Source organism: Prosopis cineraria, unplaced genomic scaffold (assembly GCF_029017545.1).
Source record: "Prosopis cineraria cultivar Desert tree isolate PC_DT_omini unplaced genomic scaffold, ASM2901754v1 PC4, whole genome shotgun sequence".
Lineage (NCBI taxonomy): Eukaryota > Viridiplantae > Streptophyta > Magnoliopsida > Fabales > Fabaceae > Prosopis > Prosopis cineraria.
Genome location: NW_026555335.1, coordinates 18,387,197 through 18,406,744, shown reverse-complemented (window position 1 = coordinate 18,406,744; position 19,548 = coordinate 18,387,197). Strand labels below are relative to the sequence as shown.

The window sequence follows — 19,548 nt, the reverse complement described above, 5'->3', positions numbered from 1 at the left end:
TAGGTGCTAATTTGTAAGTTCTTAAAAACATTTAAATAATGACATAATTTTTTTAATTTAATCATTAATATTTTATTTTTCTATTAAAATTAAAAAAACCAATTACAAATTCAACAAGATTAAATTATAAATTTAAAACATAAAGTTAAAAAAATGTCAAAATATTACTTAAAGACCAAAAAGATTACCTTTGTTTGGACTTAAATTAAATAAAATGACTTTTTTTTTTTGGATTTAGTTGTCATTCGCTCTCTTTTTTAAAATATCTTCTATTCCTTATTTATCTCCCCTAATCTTTGAAGAGACGAAGTGCCATCCGCTCATACTCAGGAGGTTAGACTTTCCGAGAAAAATCGCGGCGATGGCGTCCAAAGTCTCAACAACACCGCCATATGCTGGTGCCGCTAGAATCGCCGACTCTCCGTGCTTTCCTCAATACACAGCTTCTCTCAAATGTAAGATACTGAAACATCTTACTTTTTTCTTTGTACTAGAATTTTAATTTCAAATTTATTTAAGACATGAGCAATACTGCAAGCGAAACTGGGTTATCGAATTGATGAATGCCTCCGATGAAATCTATATGTTTGGAGATTCGGGTTTCGCTTATTAATGCATTTAACTTTCCGCGTTGAAATTTATTAGTATGAAATTACACATCGTTTGCCATTTTATAATGTGATTTATGTGTAATTTGTTAGCCTCACCTATCTAGTGGTCTATGATTTTATTTTTGCCGGAGATCAAGAGCTCGAGTAGCATAATAAAATGTCAATCAGGGTTCACCCTTACAGAGGGAATTGGTGTCTTTGTTACTACAGGAAATCAGTAATTATATCGACTTTCACCGGTGACTTTGTATAAGAATTCACTAGATACATGTTGGTTTTTAGGAATGGGTGCTTTTATTTAACTTGCAAATCCAACAACAACAATAACCAACAGTGGAGCCAGAATCCTGAATTAGGGGGTGCAGGGCAACGTAATTTAAAAGTTAACAATTATAAAAATAATATTCTAATTTTTTAATTAATTACATCAGGCAAAAAATATAATAACATAAGTAAAATTATAAATATTTTTATTTGGGCAAAATATATTGAGTATCTTTTTGCTAAAAATATGTTGAGAAGGCTGATATCGAATTTAAATTTGGACCCCCAAATATTTTTTATTGAGTCTAGAGAGTTCAAAAAATGCTAAAAATATGAGGTTTAAGGTTGTAAATTTCATATACTACATATGTAATTTGCCCCCCTTACCTGTACGTGGCTCTACCACTAACAATAGCAAGCTTTATCTCACTAGGTGGGGTCGGCTACATAGATTGTACAACACCATTATGCTTTATCATTTATCAAGTTTTTAGAAATGTTGTTAACTAAGAAGTCTCGATCAACAACTTCCAAAAGTGTTATGTTTTATGTAACTTGCAAATATCAAAACAATATGCTGGAAAAACTATGGAAAGCTATGGACTTTGGTGTCATTCAGCTTTTATTTTTCTTCTTTGATGTATTAAGAATCAGAAAAAGTCAGGTGTTTATCAATGCTAGAGCAGCCTTAATTATTTTTTTCGTTATATCATGAATCAGAAACACCCCAGGTTTAGCACTGCAATTTCTGTATTCAAATTTACTCCATACCTAGTTACATCTTCAATCTGAGCATGAGAGAAAGGCTTGTCTGTGCAAGTGATGACCTATGTTAAGTTTCACACAGGACATCAGAGAATCTGATGCGTAGTGGTGAAAAGAAGAGGAAAGACAAGGGAAAAGGAGACAGGAATGGGAGAGAGAGAGGGGGGGCATCCCTATATATAGAGATGCTAACCTGATGTTATTATTCTCCTCATAACTAACCAACCAACTTTTATTAATTACAATTTACATATCAGCGTCTAATTCAGATGCTTCTGTAGCTGAAACATCTTAATCTAATGGAATATATTATCTGCTTAACTAATATATTCCAATAACAAGAAAAACTCATGCAATTAGTTCATGGTAGATATTAGACGCTTGACTCACTGAAAGAGATGCAATGAAGCTTTTTTTTGTTTTTGCTTTTAATGAATGTCCACATTGACTTTAAAGAACTTTAGTACATTAACTCATAAGATATTTCCTTTTTGTTGTTTTAAGTCTCGAGGAAAGTGAGCAACACTTCAACACACAGATAATTAAGTATGCAGAAAAAATTCATCAAGTTGAATTCATTCTACTGTTAATCTTTTCCTTCAATTTGAGGCCTTCAATATTCAATAAGCTACCTAGGATGAAACATGAAATGTTCTGGTTTTACTAATGAGCGCTTGGTTTTTCCCATGCATAAGGTATATGAGTCTGCTTAATTCCCCTTTTTGGTTGGTGTATGACAGTACGAGTGTAATTATTTTTCATAAAGTTTGTGAAATGATTTTTTTTCCTATAACTATTAAGTTGGTATAGATTTATGTGATTATTTGAATCAAACTGAATGGTATCATGAATTCATGTAGTGTATGCTGAAATTATTATTATTATTATTATTATTTTTAAGAAATTCTATAATAGATATTTGTTGATTAAGTGGATTGGGTTTGGAAGTATGAGTAGGACATGTATCTAACTTTTATATAACTTTTCAGGTCTTGAGGAGTTTAATTCAGATAAGAGTAAATGTCAAGAACAGTTTGATGTTTACAAGGAGTGCAAGAAAAAGGAGGTATTGGAATTATTTCCTTTTACCGTACCTTTTAATAACTTGGAATGGAACATCAGGGTTTGCATTTGAACAATGGTGCTCTACCTGTCATATGATGTACAAAGATAGAGGTCATTATATTTTGGATATTGAATTATAGTTTACCCTCTTGTGGTTCAACCTACACTGAATATATCTCCTAGTCGTTTTTTTTTTTTTTTGGGCCAACTATCTTTCTTTGGTTTAAAGTGTTAGCACCTCTGTTGTTTATTCAGTTACCTGTAAATACCCTGTGATATTTTACACCCAAATGTTATAAAATATGATCACATATTTTCATTGTTAAAATGTATTCATCCAAAGAATTGGTTGTTCATAAAACACAATGTCATAATACAATTAATGTATCCAATCCCACATACAGTAATAAGGCTTCTTGTTGTTTTAAATGATTTTTTAGACATAAAATTATAACTTATTATAAGGGAAGTTTTATTGAATTGCTATAAGACCAACAATATTATATCGTAGTAAATGTTGGGCTTTAATAAGACAGCAAGAACATAAAGTTAGAGTAGTAGAAATGAGAATATTGAGATGGATATGCGGATATACATGTAGAGACAAGATCCGATATGAGCGCATGTGGAAAAAGTGAGCGTTGCACTTATCGAAAGATAAATGGTAAAAAATCATTTGAGGTAGTTTGGATATGTATAAAGAAGATCACGAAAGGCACCTATGAGGAGAGTGGAATAGATAATTTTGAGTCCTATCAAGAACAGCAGAGGAAGGTCAAAGAGAACACTTTTGAAAGTTGTTGATTGGGAGATCTTAATTAACAATATTTTTAAAAGTTTAATAAATGATAAAGCACAATGACGTCATATAATTCATGTAGCTGACCCATCTAAAAAGATAAGGCTTGTTGTTGTTGTTGTTGTTTAAGGCTATAGTTAGGAATAAGGGGACAGCTTTAGTTTCCAAAATATTGTTTAATCCTAGTAATAGCCTTACAGAGTGTTGAACTGTTTATGGTAGAAGTGATAGATTCAGCTATGAATTATATATCTTTACTTTGTGTCATTACTTAAGCGTTTATATGGTAGAGTTGAATCAGACACTTCAAACCAGAAGAGGGGATTTGATTCCGGGCCAAACCATTGGGTGATAAATTGTAATTTACCTTAGATTGATGGATTGTCATGGTGACTTTCATGCATGTCTATATCAAAGCTGTTCCACTCCTGCCCTGTTATTTTCTCACCATCTTTTTAATGAATATTGACTGGGCAGCAATCTAGCTTATTAAGCAAGGCAGGAAAGATTAAGTAGGGTATATGGTAGCTTAACTTTTTAGCAGATTAGCCGTGCAAGTTGAGATTCTTGCTTTTGTTTAGAAGGAAGCAAGTTGAGCTTTCTCATCTCAGTCAAGAAAGAAATAAGTAAATTTTTAAAGACTTTCTTAACTCCGATAGTCATTACTAAAAAAGAATCTCATCTACTTGTGTAGTCCCTTTTGTGATCTGTGTTATGTAGCTGGATTGGATTAATAATGTCGTTGTTTTTGTTTTGGTACATTGGAGGGTTGGACAAACGACCTTTTACCTAACCACCCACCTTCCCAATCACATGAGCTCCCTTAGGGTGCCAGGTCAGTGTTATTAGGTATAAATATAATTGATTGTTTAATAAAAATTATGGCTGGTTTGGTGGGGTTAAGATTAAACTATGTTTAATTGGTCAAACTTTTGCTGTCTGGTTCTACTCTTGTTTGTTTTAGTCACAGTGCTTCTCAGGCATAAAGCAGGGAACTCTCAGGATCAAAATTTTTGGAGAAGTGATTGACAATCAATGTTCCTTTGTTTTCTTTTCTTGTTTTTCTTTTTTTTTTTTTAAATTGAAAGCTAATTATGTCTTGTTGTGGCTTTCTGTGTGAACAAAATATGTTGTTATTGGCATACCATTCAAATTTTGATGCCTATAGGCTTTAACTTTTCTCTTCCTCGATTCCTTTCCTACATTCCTCGTCCTCTTTTGCTGAATGGTGCACACCATCATTAAACTTTAGTTGCTTGGTGGCTACACAAAATTAGACAGCTATTTCTGGAGCTTCCAAAATTGTTGCTTGATAGAAAGCGGAAAAGGTTTAAGTAGTTGTGGTTTTGACAATTTTTCCTTTTCTGATTAATTGGTCGAATTCAGAACTATATTGAATGAATGTGTCTTCTAGTGAGAGAGAAATATAATTGAAATATAAGGTGTTGCCGGTTTACTCTCCGTGGTTGGTGTCTGGGTGCTTTCTAATGTGTTTGATGATTTCTGACGCTGTAATGTATTCTTGTACTTCAGAACCTTTTCCAAAATAGTATAAACTTCAGAGAAGGCCTGTTAGAAGCAGCTGGTTTTTTCTGGCCAAAAAAAGAAAGAAAGAAAGAAAGAAAGAAAGAAAGAAACAGCTTAGTTTTACCATTAAATTAACAAATTTCATATTTGGCAGTTTTGAATTCTTTGTTCATCATTCTTTAGTGTTCAGATGATGTTTTCTGTGGGCATTAAGCGAGGCTCTGTGCTTATCAAGCATTATATATATAAGTGAATTGAAATATTTAAATTACCAATTTACCTGTTGAGGCATGTAATTTTTTTGACTCTCACATTTACTTTTTTTTCATTCTCTAATGAACAAATTACACCATGTTGCAAACAGAATATGCAAATTTGTGTGCATTGTCCAAAGTACTAATCTAACTGGTTTTTGCTTTTGGTTTCTACAGAGGGAGGCTCGACTGGAACGTAATAGGAACCGATCTTTCTTTTCATGAAAAGTCTGTTATTGTATCAATCCCCGAGAGGTAAAAATAGGGCTAAGAGTGCTCCAGTCATGTTTTGTAGAATTAACTCTCGATTTATTCTGAGTTATGACAAGCAAGGTGTCCAAATAATAATGAATAATTCTTCTGTGCTGGTGCTTTCAATCTTCGAATGATTTATTTATCTAGTAAATTAAAAAAAATTATAATGTACGCCCATTATGAAATTCAACTAGAACGCTGCAATGAGGGGATGACATGTTCTTTCTTTCTTTGTTTCTGTTTTTTTTTTTTTGTTTTTGTTTTGTTTTGTTTTTTTTTTTTTAGTACAAAGGCAAGGCTGGGCTTGAAAGAAGAAAAAGAAATTAAACTAGCATATCAAGCTTCCAGATTCCAACATTGGGGAAATTCAGCCAGCTGGGGGAGTCATGATGGGCACTCTTATAGCCAATCTATTAGCGCATTGAATCAGTGACCTGCTGGTGTGGGAGATTTCCGCTTCACTTGCTCTATAGATGATATCTCTTGATTGTAGTTAGGGAAAATCGCACAAGAATCACTGAAAAATGTTATTCATAGCAAGAATCACTAAAAAATTTTATTCATAGATAAAGGCCAATAAAAAATGAAATGTTAAAATTGGAACAAGTACTTGTGTTTTCGAAAATGGTAACTTGTTATTGGTTTTTGTCCACGAATGATATACTTTTACAGTGATTCTCCCTTGTAGTTATCACGTTTTGGTCCATTGTAAGTCGCCATATGCTGCATGATTGTTCTTGATAAATCCATCAACATCGCTCATTCGTGTCAATGTAGTAGTTGCCGATGATGGTTTCCATGTTGCGCCCCTTGAAGATTACGTGTTAATACTTGTTCACAGTATCTTTCACAAGTGAATGCACCAATGAGCGATGTCTTCGGCATTGATGCTACACTGCTCGAACAGCCTTCTACATCTTGCTTTCCAGTGTAGCCAACAGATAAATGTGAAGATATTCAGCCAAGGCTATCTGTTGTACTTGTTCTTGCCTAGTTGCTGCGGATCCTGTTTAAGCCATACTTGTAAATTACCAGAAAAGAAATACGAGTAATGGTCAGGGGCGATACAAATATTCCACACTTCTCTCTCTATATTAAAATCTTCAAGGCTTTGTCTGGTATGTTGTCGAAAGACGACGAAGCTTCAAGTGATATTAATGGCAGGGTCCTCTTCAAGCTAGGCCTCTGAGATTACCAGATTCTTGTGCATTAGCATCACGCCCTTTGGGAAGCCAGATATTTGAGGAAGAGGGAAAGCGAATCAGGAAATGAAGAGAGAGAAAGAGTGAAAACAAAAAGTGAGGGAGAGGTGAGTGGGATCCAGATCAATCATGTGCAATGGCTTTTTGTGCAGTAACTTATAACTGGATAACCATGATTGTGTACTTTATCCAATGGTCGACAAGAGAGGTGTGTGAAAAAGCTTCTCATTTGCAAATCACACAATCATATTTATCAAAATTTGATTTTAATATATTTATTCAAATAAAAAATTATAAAATCTTTTAATAAATTTGTTAATCACCAATTTAAATACTATAGATTTAATTTGGACAATTAAATTGAATATTATTTTTTTAAAGATTTATTTTGTTAAATTAATTATCTAGATATATTTTTGAAAGTTCAGATATAATATGAAAATTTTTAAAATAATTTTTGTAATTTTTCATTTGATAAATACAATATGAAAAATAAAGATAATATCTTAGCAATTCTTAAAAAAATATTTTTTAGAAAAATTACAAGTTAAAAATTTAAAATATGATCTGTTCAGAATAAAGATAGTTAATTTATAAAAATTATTAAAATTTTAACATTAATTTGGGCAATATGAATTAAATATAAACTGTATTAGCAATAAAACGTCTTTATTAAAAATATAAAATATGATTATATGCTTTGTGGATGAGAAGTCTTTTTACGCATATCTCTTCCCATAGATAAAATGCATGGTGATAATTACCCCCTTTCCAACCACTGCACAAGAATTTACTGCACATGATCGAAAGTCATAAACTAATAGATCCAAATATTAACTCTAAACAAGCGAGCTAGACAATAATATAAGGTTGTTTTTTTTTTTTTTTGGTTTTTTGATCTAAAGTGAATATAAGATTTAATAATATAAACAACCAAAAGTACATGCACAGGGACAGCTCATATTTCTGACAAATAATAAATAAGAGTAACGATAAAATTGATATTGATAAGCTACTTCAAGTACCTTAAAGAAAAACAAGTTCGGCTTCTAATAATTGATTACCAGGAAGTGAAAGTGTTTAGATTTTTTTTTTTTTAGCAAAACCATGCTTTTGTTCATATAAATGATTCTAACTCTATTTAAACAGGCACTTAAAACAACCGTTGGTGTCAATTGGATGGAAGGTGTTAGGCACCACCATTTTATTGATTGATGAATTATTTTGTACCAGCTGGATATTATATGCTCCTCCAAAAATAGTTTAAAAATAAAAAGTAGTCTTTCACCCCTTTTTTTAACAAAATAAAAAAAATATGCATAACAAAAATATATTGTAGCAAAGATGCTGAGAAAATTAATTAATTTTTTTTAAATGCTGGTAGGTCCCACAATTACTATTAATTTTCTGTTCCTTGAACCGTAAAACTTTCCTATATTTTACAATATATAAGACTTTATAAATAAGCTAAACTGATTCAGTGAACAACTCTTTGATTTTATGGATAAATAAGCCTCGACGACTCGAAGCTCGGGGACAAGAAGTACAGCTAAATAAAGTCATGTTTTGAGGAACTTTCTGCTGCACATATGAGCTGTTAAAATGCCGAACAATACTTTGAAACAAGACAACTCTCAAAGTAAAATTCAGTTAAATCTCAATAAGAGGTCAGTGTCATTCATTACAAGGAAAAGAGATGGAAGCATGCTTCTACAAGGCACTATAAGAAACTACCTGCACAAACTATACAAATTGCACGGGCTAAAAGAAAAATTTCCGTTTTGTAAGAAAATTCATATTTCAACTTTTTTTAAAACAAATCACAAAAGGGGAAAAAAAACCAAAAGAAAAGAAACCAACAAAAACCTTTCCTCTGCTTGACTCTACAGTCATGACTTTATTTTACTTTATATAAATCTCAATGGCCTCAGCTATATTATCATTTATTATCAACAAGCTACTGACTAAAGCCGGTGGTCTTACCTATTACACTTCCCAAAATAGGCTTCTCAAGCATGAAGAAAGAACATTAATTGCATAACCTTTACAAAGAATTATGACTATGAACTTTTCTAACCTTCTTTCCCTGGGGCAATGACGTCCAGGTCTAAGTCTTGGGTGTTGATTAGTTCACCACTTCAAGTTCTTCCTTGCTAATCTTCTCAGTTGTCTTTCCACGCAGTAGCATCTTGAAAATTGAGAAAATTGCAACAAGAGCAATTTGTAAATTCCCAGAGCTACTTGTCTTTATACACATCTGCCCCATTTTGTGACTGTTGAGATTAGCACTAACAGATGCTTTGATGCTTCGACTCAGCCTAAACTCAGATTTTAAGCTTCCACTCAACACCGTCTCCTTATTGGAGGAAAGGACCGTCATTGTCAGACTAACATTGTCATTTCTAACCGGATAATCTCCCCCTTGTACAGAAGCTTCAAAACTACCACCATAGGCAACTTGTCCACCACCCACCATTTGTCCGGTATTCATGGTGAATTTTAGTCGATTCCCAAGTAAAACATTTTCCTCAATCTTTGCACCCAGATAATGATTCTTTGTGAAAGATGTAATGCAGACTCCACATTCAGTGATATTGTGCTTTATGCTTCTAAATTTGGTGTTGCTATGAACTGTACAAACCAAGTCTTTATCAGCAGATTGAACATCAACACCTATGGAATACGTAGGACCCTTAGGTTTCACATAAGTTGCAGTGCACTCAGATTGAATACTAAAATCCTGCTTGTTCTTATTTATCTGTCCCGTAACCAAAGCAAATACATTCTTCTTCATTTGTGTGGCTATCTCCAAGTTTATACCATCAAAGTCCACATCATGATCCCATCCATGGAGATTAAGAACAGGTCTAGAAAGCCATTGGTCAGTTGTCACAAGGTAGCGGTATCTATGAAGAGGGCAATTTGAATCAAAACTTGGAGGAAGATCCATATCCGGTAATAGAAGAGGCTCTGAAGATGCCTGCTGATCATCAGGATGCTCACTATCCGACAAATTTTTCTCTTTCAATATCATCTCCTCCTTGTGTCTACGAGACTCTTCTTTCAAATGTTTCTTTAGGTAAAGAGCCTCCCTGTAATCTAGCTCATCCAGATACTCTCTTCTTTGCAACTTGGACAACTTTTCTAATTCAGATTTTGACAATATTCGGATAGGCGGTAATTTATCATATTCGTCTTCTTGCTCCAAATCTGAGAGTAAAATTTCATCAATTTCATAGTCCATTCCACTTGGACTGGGTACTGAGCGATTCAAAAGGGTGGAGACCAGATGGGGCAGAGAAGGTACTCGAGCACCACGTACAGGCCCCAGTTCCAGACTGTTTTGAAATTTAAGGAGGAAATTGACATCACCTAAGACTTTGGTGCAAATGCAACATAACAAGAGTTGAGATACCCAAACCTGTCCGTTTGGAAGAATTTTCTCCCCCATAACATTTCTTGGACACTGGGGATGGTTCTCAACCAAATGGACAGGGTTTTCAAGTCTTGTATCAGACAATGCCTGATTTATATTATGCTGCATTAAGTTAGTACATTGAGAAACATATGAATCCAAATTAACAATTTTTCCATCGGGTCCTTCCAGAATTGCGGAATAAGAATGAGTCATGACAAGGATGGTGTTGAACCACATTGCCGAGCCAAATATTTCAGTTATTAGCCTCAAAAGGGGGAGGTCATTATATCCAGCATTCATAAAATCCAGTCGTTCAAAGTATAAAACAATGTCTGGTGGGGATTTTCGAATGAATCTCTTTATAGAATGCAGGATCCTCTTATTTCTCTTTACATTACAAGCAGAATAAGGCAGGAGACCAGGGGTATCAATAACTCTGACTTTAATCCCATTTAGAGTTCCCACAACTTCTTGGATGCAATTAGTAGCAGGTTGAAATGCATCAGTAATGGTTTTTGTTTGATCAAATATAGAATTTATGGTAGCACTTTTACCAACTCCAGTTTTTCCCAGAACAAGTATTGTGCAGGAGAAATCCAATTCAGGAAGACCAGATGCTTCCTGTTGGGTTGCAATTTCTCGTGCTCTACTTCTACCAAGGCTGACTCTTTTCAGATCTGATTCCGCAGCACGAATTACAGTTGCCAAGTGCATACGATAAAGAACCTTTGCAACAAGGAGATTTTCCTCCGACTGACCAAAGCGCAGAAGCAGGCGGAAGAATTTAACTCGGAGGTCCTCAATCTTTGCCAAAGTATCCTTCTGTCCTCCATTGATGTTGTGTTGATATTGGGAAAGTCCTATATCTGAAACCTGATGCAAGGTGCTACTATGCTGATTGCTCTGATTACCACTAGACAAGTTCAACAAATTAGAAGGATCTGGTGACACTACCAAACTAGCTGAGTGGGTTGAACCTAACAAAACAGAAAATGTATAACTATCAACCTCTATTTATAACATAGCATATCGTTTATTTAAATTGATAATCAACAGCAGACATTCCATTCAACAAAACAAGAGGGTAATGTAAACCATTATAACAGGTTGTTAGGTATCGAATTTGGCATTGGTTGCTTTGGTATTCAATGAAGATGCCAACTTTAGATCGAAATGGCAAGATATATTCTTTAGAGCATCATCAGAAGTAAGGAAGTTCACGTCCACTAGAACTAGCAGCAAATTTAAACTTCTGTTTTACTTGTTTTCTTTGTTGAAGCAAGAAAAAGGGGTCTTTTAGTTCTCCACACACAAGAAAAACATACAAGCTGCAGACAATCTAATAACTTGTGCCAATCAATCATTCATAAATAGAAGCAGATAGTAGTTCATATGGTGGCCCAGCCTTGTTAATTTAAATTTAAGCTATCAACTAGGATGGATATGAAGAATTTTATTTTACCAGCAAAGTAAGGCTGCAAGCAGAAATTGATGGAGATACTGCACATATTTTACAAGCGGGGTGGTTTAATTGAAAAAATGTTAAAGGAGTTATCTGCGATCGTAAGGTACCTGATAAACTTAAAGGGAAGTTTTATTGAATTGCTATAAGACCAATAATATTATATGGTAGTGAATGTTGGGCTTTGACGGGACATCAAGAGCATAAAGTTAGAATAACAGATATGAGAATGTTGAGATGGATGTGTGGATGTACACGTAAAGACAAAATTTGAAATGAACGAATACGGAAAAAGTGGGCGTGGCACCTATTGAAAGAAAAATAGTAGAATATCATTTGAGATGGTTCGGACATGTACAAAAAAGACCACAAGAGACACCTATGAGGAAAGTGAAACAGATGACTTTAAACTCTATCAAGAAGGGTAGAGGAAGACCGAAGAGAACACTTTTGGAGGTTGTTGAGCGAGATTTTTTAATTAACAATATTTCTAAAAGCTTAATAAATGATAAAGTGCAATAACATCATATAATCCATGTAGCTGACCCCACCTAGTGGGATAAGGCTTGTTATTGTTAGCGAAGTAAGGCTACTCTTCCTATTAGAAGTAAAATATAAAAATATGGGATTTTTCCGTTTTTAGTTTTTTGCCCAATACAATAAAAGACGATCAGATTTGATCATTCCTGTAGCATCTATATATGTATCCTGTTTTGAGTGAATAAACTATGAAATACAAGCAAAAATAATTTTATGGTATCACAGCTTTTGGTGGCGTGATGGACTATCATTTAGCGTTGGGTTTTTCGGTGCGTGTCCTTGCCATAGATGAGGATTCTTCTTTGTGATCGAACTCAACAGGGGCGGACTCATCACCTTTACGAATACATTCGACTAGGGAAGGTCTATCGTCTACCATAATGGGCTCCTCCGACTTTGCTTTGCACCTTGACTCGCACCGTCTCACTGAGCACAACTATCTCTAATGGTCCCACAGCATGCTAATGATCATACGTGGTCGACAAAAGGAACGTTACCTGACATGGGTTCCTCCACTACTGAATCCTTACGAGCCTACATATGACAAGTGATGCGTCGAGAATAATCTGGCGATGGCCTGGTTGATTCACTCAATGATGCCAGAAATTAGTGAGAATTATCTTCTTTCTACTTCTACTAAAGAGATATGGGACTCAACCAAAACTACCTACTCTAGTGGGGAGAACACAACAACCATTTTCCAAGTCAAACGTCAACTACGGCCACTAGTTCCAAGTAATTTCACTGTTACTCAATTTTTTAGTGCACTGAAACGCTTATGGCAGCAAATCCACCTATACGAGGTTCATACATGGTCATGCACTAAAGATGAGTTATACTACAAGCAACTAGTTGACCGAAAACACTATCATGAGTTTCTTTTGGGTCTTAAAGACTCATTTGAAGATGCTCGTGGCCAAATTATGAGTGTTAAACCACTGCCAATAGTAGAAGGAGCCTTCAACATGATTAAATGTGAAGAAAGCCGGAAGGTACTCACTAAATCCCCAAGAAGGTCTTCTTCCATCTCTACTTCTCCTCTTCCACAAGAAGTCTTGGCCTTGGCTGTTCGTGGAACAAAAGAAGATTCCAAAGGGAATAAAGCTGCCCGGTGGTGTGATCACTGCAATAAAAAGGGTCAAACTTGGGAAGTTTGTTGGAAATTATACAATAAGCCCTCTAACAACAAACAGAAATCGCGAAGTGACAGTAAAGGCATGATGGTTTGACCAGCTATACCAGATAATGGGTCTCTAAGTACAGAGGAGCTTCGGGTCCTTCAAAAAATCTTAGACAAACATGGTAATCAACCTGCTCCTGCTTCTAGTGAGACACATATCCCTTCAGTTACTCTAGCCCAAGCAGACACTGCCCTTACTCAAGCACTTAGTGGTGCTTCTTCTTCTAGCAACTTTTAGATAGTAGACTTTGAAGCTACAAATCATATCGCCGGTTACAAGGAGCTTTTTTTTGAATTTACTGAATTCAAAGAACATGATGTGGTGGAAGTAGCTAATGGGCAGTTTGCTAAGGTTATGGGAATAGGCATAGTGATCATTTCTAAAAGAATAAAATTAAGAAATGTTTTCTATGTTCCTGACATTAAGTGCATCTTGCTATCTGTGCGTAGAATTGTACATCAGATTAATTGTCTTGTTGTTTTTGACAAATTTGGGTGTGTTTTTCAGGATTTGGCCTTGAGGGAGATGATTGGCAATCCTAAGGAGTGGCCTAGACTCTATTATCTTCAAGGAACCTTACCAAAAGCACGTATTTCTCGTGTCTTTACTTCCATGTCTATGAATGATGTTCATTTGTGGCATTCTAGGTTAGGCCACCCTAGTCTAAGCTACTTTCAAGCTGTGTTTCCCAATATTAGTAATAAAATTATTGCCGATTTCCATTGTGAAACTTGCCACTTTGCCAAACAAACTCACAATTCTTATCCTAGTTATTCTTACAATCCCACTAAGCCATTTACTCTCATCCACAATGATGTATGGGGTCCGTCTAAAATTGAAACTAATTATAAAGCCCATTGGTTTGTTTCATTTATTGATGATCACACTCGGTTAACATGGATCTTTCTTATGAGGAATAGGTCCAAAGTTTTCTCTATTTTAAAAAATTTCTAATGTTTGTCGAAACTCAATTTCAAACTAAAATTCAGATTCTTAGGAGTGATAATGGAAAGGAATATTTGAATTTTCAATTTACAGAATTTTGTAACTTACATGGTGATCACCACCAAACGTCTTGCGCATATTTTCCACAACAAAATGGTGTTTCTGAAAGAAAAAATAGGCACCTTCTCGAAGTTGTTCGTGCACTCATAATGCACAGCAATGTGCCTAATAGATTTTGGGGGGGATGCCATTCTTACCGCATCATATTTAATCAATCGCATGCCTTCTAAACCTTTAAATTTTTCCACTCCTCTTGAGAAATTTCTTGAACATTTTCCTAATTCTCCTTTAATTTCATCCATTTCTCCTAAAGTGTTTGGCTGCACTGCTTTTGTTTACACTGAGGAAGGAAGTAAACTTGACTCCCATACTTTAAAATGCATTTTTCTGGGATATTCTTCATCCCAAAAGGGGTACAAATGTTTTTCTCCTTCTACTAATAAGGTTTATGTGACTATGAATGTCAAATTTCTTGAAAATCAGTCCCTTTTTCCCAAATCACCCATTCAAGGGGAGAAGACTTTTGAGATCTCAAAGTATGAATGGATCATTTGTGAAACCAAGCACGATTATTTCACTAATTTTGATCAGCATGAGCCCCATACTTCAATACCTCATTCCCAATCAGACTTATCTTTTCCTTCTGAAAACAGCCCAGAAAATTCTGATTCACTACCTAACAGCACTGAATCTTTATCCACCAGATCCAGATTTCAAGATATTAATCCATTTGAGCCTTTGAATCTTGTTTCTGAAACAAATTCAGCTGAGACTATGGTGGAAGAGCCTTTAAATGCCTCTGAACAGCAACATGGTGGGTGTGAGTCCATTGCTACAACAAGGCAAAGTCAAGAGTCTGCACATGAACCAAGTCTTGAAAATTTACACTGGCCGATTGCCTTAAGAAAAGGAAAATGGAGTTGCACTCAACATCCCATTGGCAGGCATGTTTCATACAAGAAGTTGTCTCATCTAAGAACCTTTGTTGCTAATGTTGAGAAGGTCAAGATACCCAAAAGTTATGATGAAGCTGTAGCAAATCCAAAATGGAGGGAAGCTATTAATGAGGAACTACAAGCTCTTCACAAGAACAAAACCTGGAGGCTTACGGAGCTACCCAAGGGAAAATCAATTGTGAGTAGCAAGTGGGTCTTCACAATCAAGTATAACCCAGATGGGACGATCAATAAATACAAAGCTCGTCTAGTTGCTCGAGGGTTCACACAAACCTACAGCATTGATTACCAAGAAACCTTTGCCCCAATAGCTAAACTTAATACTATTAATGTTCTATTATCTATTGCTGCAAATTTGGATTGGCCATTACATCAATTGGATGTTAAAAATGCTTTCTTAAATGGTGATCTCAAGGAAGAAGTATACGTGGAGGTACGTCTAGGCTTGAGGAACAGAGGAAACTCAAATAAAGTTTGCCACCTTTTCAAATCTCTCTGTGGACTAAAACAGTCTCTAAGGGCTTGGTTTGACAAGTTCAATCAAGCAATAAAGAAACAAGGATATACTCAATGCCAAGCAATGATACCTTATTTGTGAAACACTATAGTTCAAAAATCACTGTTCTTATTGCATATATGGATGACATCGTTCTCATAAGAAATGATGCTAAGGAGATTGTCAACTTAAAAAAGAAACTTGCTGTTGAATTTGACATCAAGTATCTTGGAAATCTGAGATACTTCTTGGGTATGGAGGTAGTCAGGACCAAGAAAGGGATTAGCATATCTCAAAACAAGTATGTTATTGACTTGCTAAAAGAAACCAGAATGTTGGGGGCTCGACCAACATACACACCTATGGAGCTTAATCAAAAATTGATGATTAGGCCAGATGGTAAAGCAGTTTACAAAGAAAGATACCAAAAATTGGTGGGAAAATTGATCTATTTGTCCCACACAAGACCTGACATTTGCTATACCATAAGTGTGGTAAGTCAGTTTTCTAGTAGTCCTCAAATTGAACATATGACAGCCGTGTATTAAATTCTCAGATACCTAAAGAAAACGCCAAGACAAGGCTTGTTCTTTGAGAGAAGTAACTCTAGAAGCATAGAGATGTTCACTGATGTAGATTTGGGAGGTTCAAAAAGTGACAGACATTCTACCACTGGGTATTGCTCCTATGTATGGGGTAATCTTGTGACATGGAGAAGTAAAAAAACAGCCTGTTGTATCAAGAAGCTCGACAGAATCTAAATATCAAGTATTATCCTTAGGAGTATGTGAAGGAATGTGGATTATCAGACTTCTAAGGGAGCTGAAGATGGATGTGAATTCTCCAATCAAGGTCTGGTGTGATAACATGTCAACCATAAAAATTGCCAAAAATCCAATTCAACATGATCAATTGAAACATGTAGAAATTGATTGGCACTTCATCAGAGAAAAAATTGAGGGAAAAATAATTGACTTAGCATATATTCCTTCAGGTCAACAAATTGCTGATGTAATGACAAAATCGTTGACTCAAGACAAGTTTGAAGGATTTAGAAGCAAGCTAGGAATGATCAATATCTACTCACCAGCTTGAGAGGGAGTGTTGGAAGTGGGCTTGCTGTCTCTTGGGCCCATTAGAAAAGCCTGCCCTAGTTACCTAATATAATCTGGTTATTAGAATATTTGCTATTTATTCTTATATCCCCAAATATATGGGATTTTTCCATTTTTAGTTTTTTGCCTGATACGATCAGATTTGATCGTTTCTGTAGCATCTATATATGTATCCTGTTTTGAGTGAATGAACTATAAAATACAAACACAAATAATTTCACTTCCAAACCCCTTCAAGGGCTGGACCTAGCCGTCATGTCCTGCCACCAGTCAAAAACTGGTACATGAAGTATATAACTGTTATTAGATACATGCTACAGTACTCAATTCCATGTTATCCTTCAAATCACTTCATTAGTAGACAGTCAAGTCTAATCAGAAAAAATGACAGAAAAAGAAGATAGCTCTGATAATATTCATTATATTTAACCATCCACCCCACTTAGGGGATGGGGGAAGCCAAACGGAAACATTCTTTCATTAGTGACAAATATATAATTGCATTTGCAGTCATTCTAAACAAATCGTAAAGTCAGGTTGAACCTTGATCAACATATTCTTCACCCTGATGTCCCTCATCATAGACATTACCACTGCTTGATAATAGCCTTAATGAGACCAGTGACTTGTACATCAACTGAGAGAAAACCCAATCTCTGGCACTTTTCATCCTTCAAAAAAAATAAGAAAACAAATTTAATCAGATCATTTAAAACAGTTACAGTAAGAGAAAATTTCATTTAAAAACATGGTAGCGATAACGTCTCAAAACAAATAAGAAAATGGAATCCAAAATATTTATGGCATGTGATCAAAAACTCAGCAAAATGATTTTCAGCATCTTTTTGCTCCACAACCAGTCGTTCATTAAAAAAAGAACACCTAATTTATCATCAATCTCAAACAAAAAATGTCACATAATTGATCCAAAAAGCAGAAAAAAAGGAAAACAATGTTTTGTAGTTTACATGTGTGAGAAACACGTGAATCGACAAGGTCAAAACATTTGGAAAATGTTTCTCAAAGGAACCTCAATTGAATTCCCTCTTCAATTCAAAGGATCCAATCAATATGTAAACCATCCAAAGACATGAATAACATTTAATAATCGATTATTTGTTTCTAGGCACTTCACTGAATTAGTACAAGTAATGCTCTAGTAGCAGTAGTTGCTGCTGTCAGGAACTATCAAACGACCATAATTCGCATGAAAAAGTTCTAAACCGACAGTGAAAGAACAAAAACAATATGACATGAATAATCTAGCATCAGAATATTGCAGAGATAGCGTATTTGTCCACTAGGTATAAAACCAAGATCTTTTAGACGAATCAGAGTATAGTGACCACCACCAGCTATGATGTTGCAGAAAAATCAGATTTTTTTTTTTTTTAAGAAAAAAAGTTTACCCCAAAGATATTCTAGTGGGTTACTTCAATTTTTGAGCATCAAATGACACCAGGTTTCGAGGCATACACTGCACAAAAACCAAATCCCGCTTGCATCAAGGGCTGTTCGGAGGACCACAGCCAACATTTCAAAGATTAAGTTGTCCTGAATTATGAGAAAATCAAGAATCAACTAAACTACGAGGCTTCTGAATCCTGATAAAGCAATAAAACCGAACGAAAAACGGTCCAAAACCCTAGTTGTAGGATGAATTCTGAGAAAATCCTCAACCCAAATAGAAGGAAGAGCAGGGATTGTTGACGAAGACGATTTAGAAACAAATTATGGAAATAATATAGTCAAAGACAAGCACTTTCACCTACCCACTTCTTGGCTTTCTTGAACAGCCCACATTTTGCTCTTCAAAGGCTTACGCTGGAAAATGAGAAGAACACGATAATTTACGGTTCGCGAAGGGAACACATGGACGGACGATGCTTGTGCGTACGTGAGTGCTCATTGTCGAATTGAGAATTGAAAAATTTAAGATTCAACTGAGGTTAATAAATTAAAATTTAAAAAAAATTAATTGATATAATATGATTTATATTTGGATATCATTTTTTTTTAAAGTCAGTCACATAAATTGAAATTTGTTTGGATGGTTTAATTCAAAAACCAGTTGAGATGTTTAATGACAAAAATAAGCATGAATTTTTTATTTTGAATATTAAATCTTAAATAAGCATGTTTATATTTTTTTGACTAACTAATAAGTAAAAAATATTAAACTTAAAATCACAACTAATAAGTAAAATATATTAAATATTCAACCATGAAAACCTAAAATAAATTAATATTTAATTGATATGATTTACAAGTTGATCTCTAATTGTATCACGAACACACTGCATCTGTCTTGATAATCCGGGTAGATTTGATGAGGATGGTTCACCAATATCGATATCTTCCTTCTAGACTTCTACACTTTCATCTTCAGCTTGTATGAACTACTCGTCAGTAATTGAATTTCTCCTAATAAAATTATGTATTGCCATTGTTGCACAAACAATTTGAACTTGTGTTTTATATCTAAACTTAGGCATTTTTCGTATAATTGCAAACCTATTCTTCCACACTTCAAAAATTCTTTCTATAGTGCATCTTAGACTTGAATGATAATACTTGCAGACCTCATTATTGTTTGCAAATCCTGCAACTCGCCTAAAGTTTGGAAGGTGATA

The 19,548-nt window shown here is 34.8% G+C and overlaps 2 protein-coding genes across 10 annotated transcripts; one reads left to right on the top strand and one right to left on the bottom strand.

The window, feature by feature from the left end:
* Positions 1–302: 302 nt before the first annotated feature.
* LOC129309085 (cytochrome c oxidase-assembly factor COX23, mitochondrial) lies at positions 303–6,149 on the top strand. 2 transcript variants are annotated; one of them, XM_054950453.1, is made up of 4 exons: positions 303–455; positions 2,630–2,706; positions 5,463–5,540; positions 5,826–6,149. In XM_054950453.1, the coding sequence occupies exons 1-3, from the start codon at positions 362–364 to the stop codon at positions 5,508–5,510; spliced, it is 219 nt and encodes a 72-aa protein (XP_054806428.1). In that variant the 5' UTR covers positions 303–361; the 3' UTR covers positions 5,511–5,540; positions 5,826–6,149. The 2 variants fall into 2 exon arrangements, with proteins under 2 accessions (XP_054806428.1, XP_054806427.1); XM_054950452.1 differs by lacking the exon at positions 5,826–6,149 and having other exon boundaries at positions 5,463–5,663.
* A 236-nt stretch (positions 6,150–6,385) lies between these two features.
* Positions 6,386–18,823, bottom strand: LOC129309083 (translocase of chloroplast 90, chloroplastic-like). 8 transcript variants are annotated; one of them, XM_054950445.1, is made up of 4 exons: positions 18,684–18,771; positions 17,459–17,586; positions 8,820–11,137; positions 6,386–6,546 (listed from the first exon to the last, which is right to left on the bottom strand). In XM_054950445.1, exons 1-3 carry the CDS (start codon positions 18,716–18,718, stop codon positions 8,868–8,870), a joined length of 2,433 nt encoding a protein of 810 aa, XP_054806420.1. In that variant the 5' UTR covers positions 18,719–18,771; the 3' UTR covers positions 6,386–6,546; positions 8,820–8,867. The 8 variants fall into 8 exon arrangements, with proteins under 8 accessions (XP_054806420.1, XP_054806419.1, XP_054806421.1 ...); XM_054950444.1 differs by lacking the exon at positions 6,386–6,546 and adding an exon at positions 6,554–6,762; XM_054950446.1 differs by lacking the exon at positions 6,386–6,546 and adding an exon at positions 18,392–18,469 and having other exon boundaries at positions 8,359–11,137; positions 18,688–18,755.
* Positions 18,824–19,548: the final 725 nt, after the last annotated feature.